The sequence below is a fragment of the Plectropomus leopardus genome, chromosome 23 (genome assembly GCF_008729295.1).
Source record: "Plectropomus leopardus isolate mb chromosome 23, YSFRI_Pleo_2.0, whole genome shotgun sequence".
Taxonomy (NCBI): domain Eukaryota; kingdom Metazoa; phylum Chordata; class Actinopteri; order Perciformes; family Serranidae; genus Plectropomus; species Plectropomus leopardus.
In genome coordinates this window covers 19,337,412-19,354,259 of record NC_056485.1, presented here as the reverse complement: position 1 = coordinate 19,354,259, position 16,848 = coordinate 19,337,412, and the positions used below count along the sequence as shown (strand labels likewise).

The window sequence follows — 16,848 nt, the reverse complement described above, 5'->3', positions numbered from 1 at the left end:
CCAGCATCACGTTGGAGGCCAACAACTAATCACCAAAGAAACGGTTTCATAACGTTATCATTCATGTTTTTTTCTATTTGTGCCAATAAGCGGACAAACGGCCGAGGCGGCTCCCTGGGATATCCCTGCTTCCTCCAGCGGCTCCGTTTGTCCTTATATGTCCACGGGGCGACCACAGGAAGACGAGCAGATCTGTTATTGTTGCAGAGGCCATCAACATCTTTGGCACCAACCGGGGGAGTCACCGGAGTCAAAACTTGAGCCCGTTCGTTATCACATAAACAATTCTGTCCAGGCAATCAGGAAACCACAAGAGACGGGGAACCCCCGCCTTTGTTCTGTCTGACGAGGAGTGACAGCTGATAAATACTCGCTGAAATGTTTAATTTCCTTGTCGAATTTCTCCAAAAAAAAGTTTGTTCTTCATTTGCAGAAAGGTCTTTGAGCTCTTAGAAATAAAGGTTCTAAGAGGGATCATCCTGAAGTGCTGAGGTTTTAATAGGAACCATTTGTCTTTTAGAAAAACAGGTTCTTCAATGGTTGCCTGTAAGAGGGTCCATTGAGAACTGGAACCATGGTTAGTGGGAGAGAGTTCTATGGGTGAGGCATTAAACTACTATTTTAAAGCCGCCCTCTGTGGGTTCTAAATGATATCCTTAGAATATATACGTGTTTTTTGGTGAAACCTCCTGGGCGGGTTCTAGATGAAACCCTTGGAAAATAAAAAAGGGTTTGAGGTCGAACCTCCTGAGTGGGTTCTAGATGAAAGCCTTGTAATATAAAAAAAGGATCTCAGCAGAATCCCCTGGGTGGGTTCTTGATGAAACCTTGGAATATAACAAAAGGTTGTCAGTAGAACCTCCTGGGTGGGTCCGAGATGAACCCTTGGAATATAAAAGGGTTCTGGCTAGAATCCCCTGGGTGGGTTCTAGATGAAACCCTTAGAATATGAAAGGGTTCTCTGCGGGACCCCCTGAGTGCGTTCCAGATGAAACCATTGGAATATAAAAGGTTCTAAAAGAACCTTCTGAGCGGGTTCTACGTTAAACCCTTGTAATATGCAAAGGTTCTTGGTAGAATCCCCTGGGTGGGTTCTTAATTAAGCTTTTGGAATATAAAAAGGGTTCTCAGTAGAATCCCCTGATTGGGTTCTTGTTAGCCCCCTTAGAAGATCTAAACGTTCCAGTTAATAAAAGGTTGGATGAGGAACCAAAAAGGGTTCTCCTACAGACACAAGAACAAGAACCCTATTATGCTTTTGTCATATATCTGAGAGTGCAGTTTGATGGTGAATGGTTCTGCAGTTTCTAAAGAACCGGGTCGTGGTGCGGCTGATGCTCACTGATGGACGAGCTAACACGCAGGAAGTCACTACGAGCGCGTCCGAGCCTCGCCGACCAACGGGATGGACCCAATGGCTTCCGCCCATTGGTGAACCTGTTTAGTAATGTTCTCACTTTTCCTCAGCCGCCCCCCTCATCCGTTCCTCTCACAATGCCTGGAAGTCGCCGAGACCCACATCTCCCTCTCTGTTTTCTTAATCGTTGTTTTCCTTTATGGTTTTTCCTTTTTTTTCTTTAACAAAGCACACAATCGATCCGACCTCCATCCAAACAAATAAAAGCACAAGGACACGCGCACAAGCTGCTCACCACATGCAAACGCTTCACTTCCGACTCGTATTTTTCAAAGGACTTATGTCCAAACATGGTCATGTTGTCTGTTTTTATTGCATGTTTGATTTTTTAAAAATAAAGGTTTATATTTAATGTCTATAAAATTATTTTACCTTTTCAAAATAAGATAAGACCTTCATGAGAGCCCATAATGCCAAAATTAATTTTAGGAAATTTGTTTTTGCACATTTTAAACATGGGCGGATAACTTTCTGCTGACTCACCTCTATTTTGTTTTATTGTTGTTTTGCATCTCTTAGTTTTAGTAGTTAAAGTACTCAGTAGTAGTTTTTCAGCATCTGTTTTTGTGGTCTTGTGTCTGTGTTTGTTTGTTTGTTTTTGTGTTTTAATGTCTTTTGAGTCATTTTTTTGTCTTTTAGGGGTACATTTGTGTCTTTTTTGGTTGTTTGTTTTTTGCTTTGCAGTTATTTCGTGTCTCTTTGAGGCATATTTAGGCTTATTTAGGTTTTGGTTGTTTTGTTTTTTCTTTGTCATTGTTTTGCATCTCTTTGTGGTCATTTTGTGTCCCTCAGAGGTTTATTTGGGTCTTTTTTGTTGTTGTTTTATGTCTCTTTGTAGTTATTTTATGTCTCATTGCAGATGTTTTGTGTCTCTTTGTATTTGTTTTGCATCTCTTTGTGGTCATTTTGTGTCTGTTTTTTTTGGTTGTTTTGTGTCTCTGTAATTGTTTTGCATCAAAAAAATAGAATTTACTGTCTGGAAAATAGTAGGAAAATAGTCTTTGGTCTCACAGAGGAAAATATAAACATAAAACCATCACATTAAGAGGACAAAGATCTTTTAATTGTACATCAGTCAAACTATCAACAGAGCCACACCCAAAAAGGGCAGCGCCCCAAATTTCTCCTCAAGAATCAACCTTTGTCGTGCTTCATATTATAATCGTTTTTTTTTTTTTTTGTTCAGGCGGCCTTGAAGATTTCTCTCCTCCTTCTTCTCCTTCTGTAAAATACTTTGATGTGAAGGAAATACAGTTCATAGTTCACTTTTGCGGCGCCTCAATTAACCGTCGTGCTCCTGTGTGGACTGCGGCGAGGATGAGGCGACTTTCCGCTTGTTTTTCAGTCATTGGTGACCTCTGCGCCCTCGTCCCCTCGCTCCACTAACCCCCTCCACCTCCATTCCTCCTCCCTTGTCTCCTCTATATTATTGACGGATGTCCTGCGCAGGCGTTTTCATCCATGTCTCTAAGCGGCTCTGCAGGATGCTTTCAGTCGATGTGTGTGTGCTGCAGTTCCTGCACATCTGTCGGCTGCATTTCTCTCAGCCGGGGCGGTGCAGAGGTTGTTTTTCAGCACCAGGAGAAGGTGTCTCCCACCTAGAACCATCGATTTGGTCGTGCTTCCTTCCTTTTCGGTCCTCATAACACGACGCCTCTGCTCTCGGGCAGCAGGCCAGAAGCTTCCGGACACTGTTGTTGTGGAGCGCTTACTAATGCCCACTTAACTCTTTGAAACCTGGAGCAACATGACTTTTCTTGTGCTGCTTTCAGATACCTTTTACAAGTGTTGACACCTTTGAGCCTTCAGCTAACTAGTGTGATTTCTAGTAAAAATATGGGAAAAGGGCGATGAGCAACTAGGTAAAAAAAAGTTCCAGAAATGGCAAGAAATCTGTAGATTTTTAAAATGATTTAAAAACTAGGGAAAATGTCTATGAAGTTCATACTTACAATAAAAATATATTTTTTTGCACTTTTTCTAATCATTTTCCTTTTTTTATTTCTTTTTTACTATTTTATAAACTAATTTCAGGTCATTTTCTTGTACTTTTTTACACTACAAAGTTATTGCTTATAAGAGAGCGGGTTGCATGCATGTATGACGCAGATTTTTACAATTGGATAATGTAAGAATTATTTTTGGTCTAAAATTATTAGATAGATAAATTATTAAATAAATGAAAAATAAATAAATCAGAGTAACAATAAATAAAATAAAACAATACATTTAAATGTATTATTTCAATTTTAAAAAAAAATCTATATAATGTTAATTTCTCATGGAGCCACTGCAGAGCGGCTAAAGAGCTGCATATCTCCAGAGCAGTAGGTTACCTACTCCTGCACCAATCAATCAATCAATCAGCAGAGCAAGCTCAAAACTCCCCTAATAAGACAGAAACTCTACAATAAGGGCCAGCTTGTTTATCAAACAATGCGTTGGTCTTCCAGTTTCCTCAGAGCAGCTTCCTCTGTCCTGGAGAGGGCTGGAGGCTCGGAAAGCGTTGGTGGGGGAAGACTGATGCTCTCTGGCTTACCCCTGGACAGCCCGGCACGTACCGCTGTCCCGGAGGGTCCTCGTATATATTTTCTCAACGTGGCACAAAAACACACAACGCTTTCCTGCCATTACTTTGCACGGAGCGATGGGGGTTTAGAAAAACTAATAGGGCCACTAAAAATACTGGCCTTTCCTGCGCTGCTTCCAGAGTACGCGTGGGCCATTGAGGAAAGAGGAAACGAGCAGCCCTGGTAGTACGGGGGCTTCCTGCACGACGTTATAAAGAGCTCCCTCCCTCCGGGCTGCGCTCACAGACCAGAGCCAGCGGAGTCTGCGGCCGGGCCCCTGCTCCACAGCTTTGACTACAGACCAGAGACTGAGCCGCGGGGTTTGACGCCAGCGCGGTGCACGCCGGTTCTCGTCCCTGCTGGTCGGGGTGAGCTGGAAAATTATTTTCTCAGTGTCTTTTTATTTTTTTTAATCCTCAAATGACTGCTTTTTTAGGAATAATTTGTTTGTTTTTAAGCGGAAATGTTAATGATTTCTTGATTTATCCTGTATGTATAGGTGTGATAATTAATATCATTATTCTTTTTCCTTTGCTTTTTACTTTTTTTTCCCCAGATATTTCTCCCTTGCTTTTTTCAAAAATAATAGTAATTGTAATTATAATTATAAACATAGTTTTCTAGAATTTTTTCCTATTTTCATATTATTATTATTAACCCTTTGAAATCTGATTAAAGGGACTTACTAAAGGGACTTAAGGGAAGATTTACCTGGAAGTCTGTAAAATAAATAAATAAAAACAAACAAAAATAAAAAGAATCTTAAAAACATAAGGAAATGTCCTTAAAAAGTCTCATAATTTTGTAAAATTACTATAAATATGTAATTGTGATAATAATAATTATTATACTTTTTACATAGCTTTCTGTGCCTCAATTTAAAAAAAAAAATCTAATTGATTTTTTTTGTAGGAGTGGCTTGCATTTTAGATTTTTTTGCAACATTTAAGTCTCGATGAGCTCTCAGTAATCACGACTTCTCTGCATGTTCCCTGCAATAATGTGAGTTCATCTTAATGAAAGAGTGGATGTTTCTTGTTCCCTCCTGCAGGTACGAGTAGGGAGCTGGTCTCACCTAACAGATGTGTCTGGGACACTCCAGTCTATTTATTTAATCAAAGACACAAAGGTAACTCACTGTGCTTTAGATTTTAAAGAAAATCTAAACATGCAAACATAAAATTAAGTGCTCAGTTGCTTCATATATGATGCCTTCTCCACAGACACAGAGGATGGAGGTTTTGGAGGGATACAGGGCTGAGGGATACGTGAAGGAGTTCACACGCCACTCCAACGACGTGCTGCTGAACCTGAACGAGCTCCGGCACCGCAACATCCTGACTGACACCACACTGGTTGTTGGAAATGTGCACCTACGGGCGCACTGTGCCGTGCTCGTGGCCTGCAGGTCAGTGCAAAGGCCAGCGCAACAACAGTGCTGATTGATGCAGTTTTCAAAGGATTTATTCGGTTGATATTAACCTGATTTTCTGTATTTTTTGTCACTTTCTTCATGTTGTTACCTCACAGTTGCTTTTTGGCTCTCTCAGTTTCACATGTCCTCCTTTTTCCTGCTTTCCACTGAGGTCATCCATTGTCTTACTCGTCCCATTCATTCTCCACCATTTCTGCCTTTCATCTGTTATTTAAAATTGCACATTACAGAATTATTATTTTTTTTTACCACTTTTTCCATGTCTTGTTTTTTTTTTTTTTTTACTTTATTTTCCTTTATCCTTCTTTTTAAAAATTGTTGTTACTATTTTTATTTTTTTTTATTTATTTATTTATTTTTAAACAAATTTTTGGTTAATTTCTTCTTTTGCTGCTTATTTTCTTCTTCCCATGTTTTTGAAAGAAATCACACCAACATGCTTATGTTTCAATTGCTTATTGCTTAATAAAAATGTAAAAAAAAAAAAAAAAAAAGTGGAAAATGTACAGACAACTATACTGATATGTATTACTAAATGTATTTATTTATTGATTAATTTTTTACTTCATTCGTTATATTTTAGGTAGTTTGCTTGCAACTTATTCCCATGCTTTTCAAGAGATCAACCTAATTATCTCAGGTTTAAAGGGGCTAAACTCATATTTCTGTCTTCCCCTCTCTCCTCTCAGTGGCTTCTTCTACTCGCTGTATTCCCGCCGCATGTTGCTTCAGGGGCGTGGCAGCAGCGGGGAGCAGCTCATGACCGTGTCCCTCCCCAACACCTTGGACCCCTCCAGCGTCTCCCTGCTGCTCGACTTCATGTACACCTCCCGCCTCCCTCTGACCCCGAGCACCGTCCCCGGGGTGCTCACTGTAGCGACATACCTGCAGATGGACCACGTGGCCGACACCTGCCGGGATTTCATGCAGCGGCACTGGTGAGGGATAAATTATTTCAAGAATCATGAATACTTTTATTATGAAAAATGTGATTTAAAGTGTTTTTCATGAGTGTTTTTTTGTTTTCCAGCAGGGAGAGTGCAAGACACCCTCAACTGGAGCTGGACTCCAGGGTGTCCGTCGCCTCTGTGGCACCCAAAGGAGGGGACCTGCCCAATCCAGGCCCCCAGAGATTATTCCCACCAGCAACAAGGTACGAGATTTAAATGAACCAAATGCGGGCGTGACTTTGGGGTTTTGTTTACAGATTATCACAAGTGCAGCTGCTGCCGTTTGCGTGCCTTTTGTCTGTCGACAGGTTTAGCTCATTACAGCACTTCCTTTGTTTCTCCTGCAGGGTCCCAGCGGAGGTCGGGGGCTCTCTCAAGCCAGGGGCTTTCCCGACCTGCCAGTCCGGGTCGAAGGAGTTCAAAGGAGAGCCTGAGTCGCCCCTCATGGGCAGCCCGACCCCTTCTCCTGACAGCCCCGCCCGCTCCAGCTGCCAGCCAAACTCTCCGGCCGAATCCAACACGTGCAACAAAAACTTTGTGGTGAGTTTAAAGATTTCATTATGCTTATTTTCAGGTTCTAATAGTTGTATTTTGGACTTTCCTAGAACATGTTTGCATGCTTTAATGGTCAAAAAAGATATTACTTTCCTCATACTGTCTGAACTGGAACACCTGTATGCAGCCTCTGTCTGAAACGCTTACTTGTCCCTTTAACACCTGCATCAGAAAAAGCATTTTTGGTTCGTCCACATCTCAGCGTCTCTGCACCATCACTTGGCGGGTTTCCATTAACCCTAAAATTGCGTAAATTTAAATTGCTAATATCAAATACGCCTAACGGAAGCACATCAATATCGAAAAAACTCCCATTTATCAAAATGTTTTTACGCTTGCAAGAGGTGGTATTTCAAGTGATTTGAAAAAGCAATGGAAACACTTTTTTGGGCTTTTCTAGGTCACATGATGCTACGGCTATGTGCTTGTCAGTAGGAACTGGCTCCCTCATGATGCAGCAGGAGCTACAAGAGCTGTTATTGCATCACATAACACTTGAAAAGTTGCGCGGATCATCCAGAAGTTTTGAATCCACAATTTCTCTGTGAAATCGTGAACTATCACCTCCCAGAAATCCCTTCAAACGCTTAAGGGGCTCGCCTTTCCATTAAGGCTCCAGAACACGCCTATGTCCCCTTCGACTGGAAATAATGACGGCTAGTGCGGTGGCTGCAATACAAATAAAGCTGCTAATGTTTTGAACATCCATCGCCATGGTTACTGGATTGTTATCCCCAGAGGAGAAGTTGCGTAACATCCCTCGGTTGAAATGCAGTCATCTCGCAATTGTGTTTTATCCCGAAAATATCGCTTAAGTTTTGCACAAATCTGTGCCGCTAGAGGATGACTAACGGAGAATAGTGACACTTTCTACCCTGAAAACATCAAGAAAAGCTTCTAAACACAACCAGACACGTTCCTTTAAAAGTTATCCATTTTCATACAAACACAAGGAGCCTGAAAAGACTCATTTTCACCAAGCAGCATTACAGACAGTCTATATTTACACTGAGAAGTATTGTTTTACATTGAAATTCTTGTCATTGTACTGGGTTTTCTTTATTTCTCCAGAGCGATATCAAAGCCACGCCCGACCCGAAGGCTTGCAATTGGAAAAAGTACAAGTACATCGTCCTCAACCCTCTCTGTGCAGCCACCACAGTGAAGGAGGAAGAGATAGAGGAACCGCAAAGTCACACATCACCTGACAGGATGGGCCCGACACCCAAAGCAACAGAGGCGTGGTCTGGAGAAGTGCCCGGTCAGATTGATAGGTAAACTTCAATAATGCAACCCACTCTCCAGAAATAATGTTAACATTTTCTGCAAACCGCCAATATGATACATTTGTACTTTCTTATGTAGTGGGTACCTTGAAACTTTACGTTTCTTTATGTTTCAATGACGTTTTGGTTAACATGTTGTTAGGTTTAGGCACAAAAACCAATAGGTTATGGTTAGGAAAAAAATCATGTTTTGTCTTAAAGACCACTTTTGGTGGCACTATCTTTGCAGGAAATGTAGGTTAGCAAAAACAAATTGCTTTTCATGACCTATCTCCACTGTAAAAGAGAGCTGGAAATGTCCCAACTTTTCCCTAAAAAGACCCAGTTTTGTTGCAACAAACGCCATAAAAAAGGCAGCTCTTATACTGTATCACTTTAAAAACATTAATATTAAACTTACAAATGTAACATTTTCATGATTTGCAGAAATGTGCATCATTTTCTTGAGTTTTTGCAAATATGAAACATGCGCCTCTCTTCATCAGACAGGGGCAGGCCTCCTGCTACGAGGTTTCTGGCCGAGCCCCTCCCCTTGGGCCACCGCCCTCTGTGGATCACCCGACAGTACCTCCCGCTCACAAGGAGGGAGCAGGTAAATGCAAACCTCTTCCCTACTGCAGAAATTTGACTTTTTAACACATTTTCTTTTTCAAACACGTTTGTATTTTGTCTCTTTATTCAGTCTCACCCTGCACCGTTTTCCCAAACCTGCACCCCACTGATCCAGAAGCGGCCCAACATGTCATCAAACGTGAGAACTACTATGTGCCTTTCTGTTATTCGGGAAACCTTCAAGGAACCAAAACTGTCTGCTCAGGTGAGGCTATAAAAACAATCTCTTTCACATCCTCTTTGTCTTTTTAAAACGAATACTTGACGCTCACATTTGCCTCTGAAGGTGACAAGCCGTACCGCTGCAACGTGTGCGGCGCCCAGTTCAACCGACCCGCCAACCTGAAGACTCACTCTCGCATCCACTCTGGAGAGAAGCCGTACCGCTGTGACACCTGCGGCGCACGATTTGTTCAGGTGAGGGTTAACTCTATGTGTTTGAGGGGAGAGGAAGTGCAGTTAGAGAACATTTCCTCTTTTTTTATAACAGTGCTATACAGTAACGTCATAAATTTAAAAAAAAAAAAAAAAAACCTGTTTGGTTGGTCTTGTTGTTAGGTTGCCCATCTGAGGGCCCACGTTCTGATCCATACCGGGGAGAAACCGTACCCCTGTCACACCTGTGGCACCCGATTCCGCCACCTGCAGACCCTGAAGAGCCATCTGCGCATTCACACCGGAGAGAAGCCTTACACGGTGAGTCAGAAAACGCTTTCCTGTTTAATCATTGCTATATATATCACACAAAAAAAGCACAGTCGCCAGAGGAAAATGTTGCTGATGCACGTTTCTACAAAGCATGGATATTATTATTTTTAACAACACGTGGGCACATTTCCAGTTTAGATTATTGCAGTTTTTTTTACTAAGATTGGGACATTTCCAGCTGTGTTTGTTTTGACAAAACTGGGTATTTTTTAACGGTAGGTCAGGACATCTCCAGCCATGTTTGTTCCAACAGACGGGGTATTTTTTAACAGCACGTCAGGACATTTGCAGCTGTGTTATTTGTGTCAGAACTGGGTATTTTTAACCACATACTGGGAAATTTCCAATTCGGTTTGTTGTGACAAAACTTTGTAATTTTTAACAACCTGTCAGGACATTTTCAGCTGTGTTTATTGTGACAAAACCAGATATTTTTCAACAGCATGTTGGGAAATTTCATGCGTATATGTTGCAACAAACGGTAATTTTCTAGTTGTGTTTGTTGTAACAGACCAGGAAATTTTTAAGAACATGTAGGGTCATTTCCAGCTGTGTTTGTTCAGACAAAACCGGGTATTTTTTAACAAAAGGTTGGGACATCTCCAGCCATGTTTTTTTTTTCAACAGACTGTGTAATTTCAAACAGCATATCAGGATATTTCCAGCTGTGTTTGTTGTGATAAAACTGGGTATTTTTAACTACACAGTGGGACATTTCCAGTCCTGACAAAACCTTGTAATTTTTAACTACATGTTGGGACATTTTCAGCTGTGATTATTGTGACAAAACCGGGTCATTTTCAACATGTCAGGGCATTTTAAGCCATGTTTATTGCAACAAACCCAGGTATATTTTAACAGCACATTTACAGCTGGCGTTTTCCTATCTCTAACCTGTTTTGGTTTTTTAGCTAAAACCTGCAGTGTTGTAATATCATAAAATTGAAAATAAAAACCTGAAGCGTAAAGTTTTAACATATAGCTGCTACTTATTAAACATGCAAATTTAACACATGAAATGTAGCATATCCTTGGTTTGCAGAAACGTACTACGTCAGCATTTACTGCGGCGTTTAACAGATACTTAGAAAGTAACACACAGGAGATCATATCTTTCCACGGATGTTTAATCTGTTGACCTCTCGTTCTGCAGTGTGAGAAGTGTGACCTGCACTTCCGCCACAAGAGTCAGCTGCGTCTTCACCTGCGGCAGAAACACGGGGCCGTCACCAACACCAAGATCCGCTACAAGGTCCTGACCGAGCCCTACCAGCCCATTCTGCAGGCCTGCTGAAGACGTTGGACCACGTTAATGAGAATATCTAAATCCTATCTGTGAGAAAATGTCAAATTTGGTGAATTAATTTCAGCGATTTTAAATTATTAGCACCTGGTTATTAACACATTTTAATAGACTTGTTATTTTGGACATCACATAAAAATATTAGAATAGATTCCAATTGGAGAAAAGAGACTTTTTTTTTTTTTTATCGGCGTGTTGTTGGATGAGGTTTGGAGCTTGGAGGTAATTATTAGCATGAATCAACAGGTTTTAGGAGATAATGGTTAAGAGAAGTGTTTTTTCGAAGGTTTGTGAAGGGATGAAAAGAAGGGAACGAGACATGGAAAGAAAGGTAAAATATTTTGGCACATGCTGAATTTTGAGAAAGTTTGTGAACGGTTTGAATGGAAGATAAAGCAAGTTTGACGAAGGAGAGGTGGCGATTTTGGAGTAAATTAAATCTGGCTTCCTCGAAAATATATATTTAACTCAGATTTATATTAAACTTGAGGCCTGGAGCCTGTGATACCTGTTGTCATAGTCCAAGCAGGCAAAGGACTTCTTGTACTGAGGGTAAAGACGAGGAATTAATGATATAGTTGAACATGAACATTTTATAGAAGATGACTGTAAGCAATTGGTTAATAATATTACAGTTGTGTTTGTATGAGTTAATTTGCTGGACAAAGATGGTTTTGTACTAAATTAAATCATTTTTATACGAATTGGAGCTTTGGTGTCAGTGTTTCATTAAATATACTCAGAGACATGTAGTGAAATGTTGCAAGAAAATAACATGACAATTAAAAAAGTTTAAAAAAAAAAAAAAAAAAAAGAAGAAAATTACCTAAACAATGAAAATAAAATCTATTTTTTATAGTATAATTTAGAGTATAGCTTTCTGGACATTTTTCCAAGTTTTTCAGTGTATTTTTAAAAAATAAAGTCTAATAATCTCCCATGCAGCTTTAAAAGAAATCAGACCATTTTTCTGACATTTTCTGAGGTTAACATGCTTGTGAAAGGCCTCAACCAAACAGACATCAATCCAGGTTTCAAAGGGTTAACCCTCTGAAACGCTTTGGCTTGATTGCTTTGAAAACATGAGGGGAAATAACCCCAAAAATCTGCAAGAATTTTTTACCTGAAAATTTTTAAATAAATATGCAATAATGATAATTATAAATATTGTTTGTCCCTAGTTTTTTCTCCTCAGCTTTTTTAAAAATCATTTCCTAAATCTACTAATGTCTTTAAATGTCTTTTTATCTGAAAGCAATAAAAAAATGAATATTGCTCATATGAAAATGCTCACCAGTTGCTCGGCACATGTTTAAGCTCTCTGTCACACTTCAACCCTTCAGCCTTTCTCCTCCCTGAACTTCCTTCCTCTCATTAACACGCATTTTCTACCCATGAATCATCTGTTCGGTCAAATCTGTCCCGCCATTTTCCAGAGTTTGTGTTTGGTTGCTTTTGTGGAAACAATGAAGCCGAGGGCACCTGTTTCCTCCAGGTTCCTGATGCCCAAATCTACCAGTTTAAAAAAAAAAAAACGTGTATGAGCTGGCTGGTGCTTCCTGAAGGTGAGGAGGGGGTGAGTTTGGAGACTCCTGCTGAACTCTCCCACCCTCTGTCATCCCTGCTTCCTGCTCCCTGATGAGTTGTGGCTAACTGTGCTCATTGTCCAAACTCAGCAGACAAATGTTGGAAGTCTGACGGGACTTTCCAGCCTCTCTCCTCCTCCTCCTCCTCCTCCTCCTCCTCTGCCTGCACTGAAAAAATTAAACCTATGACATGTAGTTTTTCCCCCTCATCAATTTGTGGCCTGTGACACCTTTTCAGTTCTCTAAAGCTACAAAGAATTTCTGTGGAGCAGATTTCAGGAAGTGAATATGATTTTTTTTGTTTAAAAAAAGGCCTGTATTGTATTTCATGAAGTGCATATTACTGGAAATCTTTCAGTAATTCTTTCAGTAATATATATTGGTGAAATATGTTTTGGGAAAGGCAAATTGCAGCTATTGGAGGTTCCTTTCTTTGCACTTTTCTAGTTTGTGTCTGTCCTGCTGTCGGGTATGAATCATCAGAATGAACTAATAGCTGCAAAAATGTGGAGTAGGTCATTTTGTCAGGTATAAAATATCTCTCAGAATGTACTACCGCTTGTATAAATGCAGTAATTATGATTCATGTCATGAAATGTTCCCCTTGTTGAACACAAATAATTTGAAAAATTACTTTTATACAGATAAATTAAGATTGGAAACCCTTGCTGTAATTGCACTGCATTAGTTAAGTCCTGCATGTCCTCTGACACCAATCTGATGACCTCTGCTGGACACATTTATGCTCCTCTCACTGCATCCACTATGCAAGATTTTAGTGCAAAGTAAAGAATGCACATGTATATAGTGTTAAAGAATTTCAGCATTAGCACTTTAAAGAGTTTTTAAAAAAACAAAAACAAAACAACAAATAAATAAATAATGATAATAATAATGATGATGATGATAATGATAATAATTAATAATAATAATAATAATAATAATAATAATAATAATAATAATAATAATAATAATAATAATAATAATAAACATTTTCTGAATATTTTCCCCATTTTTTGTGTATTATTTACAGAATCTCTATCTCTCTCTCTCCTTAAAACTTAATTTTTTAGGCCATGTGTAGAACAAAAAAGTTTCTCATTATTTTTTGTCCATCTTTTCTTTAAAAAAAAAAAGAAATCTAACCAGTTTATTATAAACACTCTTAAAGGCTTTCTTTTAAAAATCATCTTTTAAATCAACTGCCAAAAAAATCAAATAAAATTGTAATTGCATGTTAAATTATTATTATTATTATTATTATTATTATTATTATTATTATTATTATTATTATTATTATTATTATTTTACATGTCTGACCTCTGTGCATCTTTTTTTAGAATTCAGATGTCAAGTACACGCACATGTGGATCATGACATATATTTAATTTTGTTTTTTTGTTTGCAGCATATAAAATAGCCACTGTCACTTGCCTAATATTCTAAATTAGGGACATCTAAAGAGGTAAACATGACAGTGCAGTAAAGTGGTCTGACTGAAACATGAAGTGGACACATAAGCAGCTGCCAGTAGCTGGAGCCAAACACCAGGCTGATGACCAGATGGCGCCGCGCAGCTCCACCAATAAAATGCTGTAAAAACAAATGAATAAGCAACCAGGGAGATGGAAACACAAAGCAGCCAGGCATGATATAATAATGTCTTTTTGACATGCACTCACCCTCCTCTCCACAGTCATTTGAGTCCACATTAATATACAATTATTCATCAGGAAATGTTTAATATTATGTTACATACAGATGAGTATTTCTGCAGCACAACAACACGCTCAGCAACAGAAGAGTCAGAGAAAACCAGTGAGCACTAAAGAAAGGGTCCCATTTCTGAGCTTCTGCTGTTAATTAATACCAACTTTTATCTGCCTTTAGCACATACTGTGGGTGCTGTTTCTCAATAACTTGCTTTATGCTTTTTAATGCACTTTTAGTGTTTTAACTTTATTGTTTAATTTTAATTTCATATTTGTGTTTATTTTTATTTATTTATTTATTTATTTACCCCTCTGACCCGTGGTTTCCATGTGCTGTATATTGATTTTTATCTTTTTATTTTATTTTATATTATTTTATTTTATTTATAAATATATACTTCTATATATTGTTGGGTTTTAATTTTTAGCATCCTTCCATGTAAAGCACTTGAGCTGCATTTTATGTATGAAAGGTGCTATACAAATAAAGGTTATTTATTATTATTATTATTATTATTATTATTATTATTATTATTATTATTATTATTATTATTATTATCATTATTATTATTATTATTATTATACATTCAGACAAGGGAGTTTGGGGGGAAAACACTAATACTTATATTTACATTTTAAACTCTGGATTTGATTTTTTTTAGTAAAGTTTTTTTTTTGTTTAAAGAAAGGTGCCTTTGTATTCAGTTCAATGTTCAATTTGTTAATGAAAGAATCATTTTAGGACATTTGTTTTAGGACTTTTCTATGATTTGAGGACGTATCTCCTAGCTTTTGGTATATTTATAGGATTTATGGGCATTTCTATGATTTCAGGATATTTCTATAATTTTTGGACATTTCTAGGATTTTAGGATTTTCCATTTTAACCCTTTGTATGACAGGTTTTTGTCATGACGCCATTATGTTTTCAGACGAGAAAACATAATAAATGTACTAATATCAATTTACTATGTATATGTCAATGATTAGCAGCAACATTGGTTGTGACAGTGCACCTGGTGGAAATAGCATGTATTTTATGACGCCATCAAGTGGAAAATAGTAAAAACTACATTACAATGCCTGTTTTTATGCTTTGATGTGCTGTGGGATCCAAAATTGCATGTTTTTTTCCCCTAATTTTTCTGGTTTTTTTTTTTTTTTTTTTTTTAGTATTTTTCTTAATTACACAATTTTAATACTTTTATCAATTATTTTGGTTTACTGGCTTACATAACCTCTTAGCTAAGGTGGTACAGATTTTAAGGATATAAAGCATTTGAAGATACTGTAAATGGCTACTCCAAAAATTGACATCACAATAACCAAAAATACTGGTATAATACAACACATTTCTCTGATTTTAGGACATTTCTAGAATTTTAGTAGGCTGTGTATCTAGGATTTTCGAACATTTCTATTATTTTAGGACATTTATTTATTTATTTCCAAATTTATAGGATTTTAGGACATTTTGTGAAATTTGCGGACACTTATAGGATTATAAATGCATTTCTTGGATTTTAGGACATTTCTCCAAAATTAGGACATGTCTGGGGTTTTAGTTCTTGGACTTTCGGACATCTCTAAGACTTTAGGACATTTTGGGGATTTTAGGACCTTTCTAGGATTTTAAGACATTTCTTGAATTTTAGGACATTACTGGGATTGTAGCACATTTCTGGGATTTTAGGACATTTCTTGGATTTGTAAACATTTTTATGAGTTTAGGACATTTCGTGAACTTTAGGACATAGGATTTTAGCTGATTTCCCACTATAAATCACTTTATTAGAAATGTCTGCAAATAGATGCCCCAAAATCCTTCACACTGGACCAGTAAGTGAAGTTTTTTAATGCAGGGTGTTCCCTTTGACAGTACTTTTTTACACAGTGTTTTTGCCAAGTTTATTTAAGCAGGCCTAAAAGGTATAAATACCACTATTCCAGCAGTGATTGTACATCAGAGCACAATACCACCTATACAGATGTGTTATAAATGTACTTTACGTATTGTTCATTGTACTGTAACATGACCAAAAAGGAGGACAAATAATCCTAACAGCAGTAAAAGAAGAAAAGCACGATACTGAGTGCTGTTTTCTTGATTATGATATTATGAAGTAGACCGTGCAGTTTTGATGTTGTTGTTTATGCTGATTGTGACACAGTAAACGTGCTCCCATTAGGAGTAGTAATGGTTCCTCGCACAGAGGCATGTGCCCTACATCTGCACTGTTTACAGCCCCTCGCCCTCCACACCGTCTGCCGCGTGCCTTCAGAGCGCGAGCAGGACAAATGACGTCACCGTCCCGGAGCACGTTGAAATGTGCATGCCGAGGCTTTGCCGCAGCCGTAAATACGAGGTAAAAGGAGCAGCAGAAACAGCCCCCGTGTTTCGTGCACGGGTAAAGACAAGATACGGCAGATTTTCCTTCTCCGATAGCAACATTCATCTAAATCCTCACACACCACGACTGGTTTCAAATACACAAAAGTAAATATAATCTGTGCAACTGTGATTTCAAAGTATAACACTTGCTACTAATGGTGTCTATTACAGCAGGGATACTCCACTTACTTTACTTGGGGGCCAGTTTTGCAAATGAGAGGCCAGGGGCCAGTCACAGCCACCACACACGTTTCTAGGATTTTAGGATACTTCTCTGATGTTGGGACATTTCTATAATTTTAGGATGTTTCTGGGTTTTAGG

At 38.5% G+C, this 16,848-nt stretch overlaps 1 protein-coding gene across 1 annotated transcript; it reads left to right on the top strand.

Moving 5' to 3' along the window:
- The first annotated feature begins 4,227 nt into the window (after positions 1 to 4,227).
- bcl6b (BCL6B transcription repressor) lies at positions 4,228 to 11,545 on the top strand. Its single transcript, XM_042512257.1, has 12 exons — positions 4,228 to 4,355; positions 5,039 to 5,116; positions 5,211 to 5,395; positions 6,112 to 6,360; positions 6,453 to 6,575; positions 6,720 to 6,912; positions 7,999 to 8,201; positions 8,699 to 8,805; positions 8,896 to 9,030; positions 9,112 to 9,242; positions 9,384 to 9,521; positions 10,687 to 11,545. Exons 3-12 carry the CDS (start codon positions 5,220 to 5,222, stop codon positions 10,825 to 10,827), a joined length of 1,596 nt encoding a protein of 531 aa, XP_042368191.1. The 5' UTR covers positions 4,228 to 4,355; positions 5,039 to 5,116; positions 5,211 to 5,219; the 3' UTR covers positions 10,828 to 11,545.
- Positions 11,546 to 16,848: the final 5,303 nt, after the last annotated feature.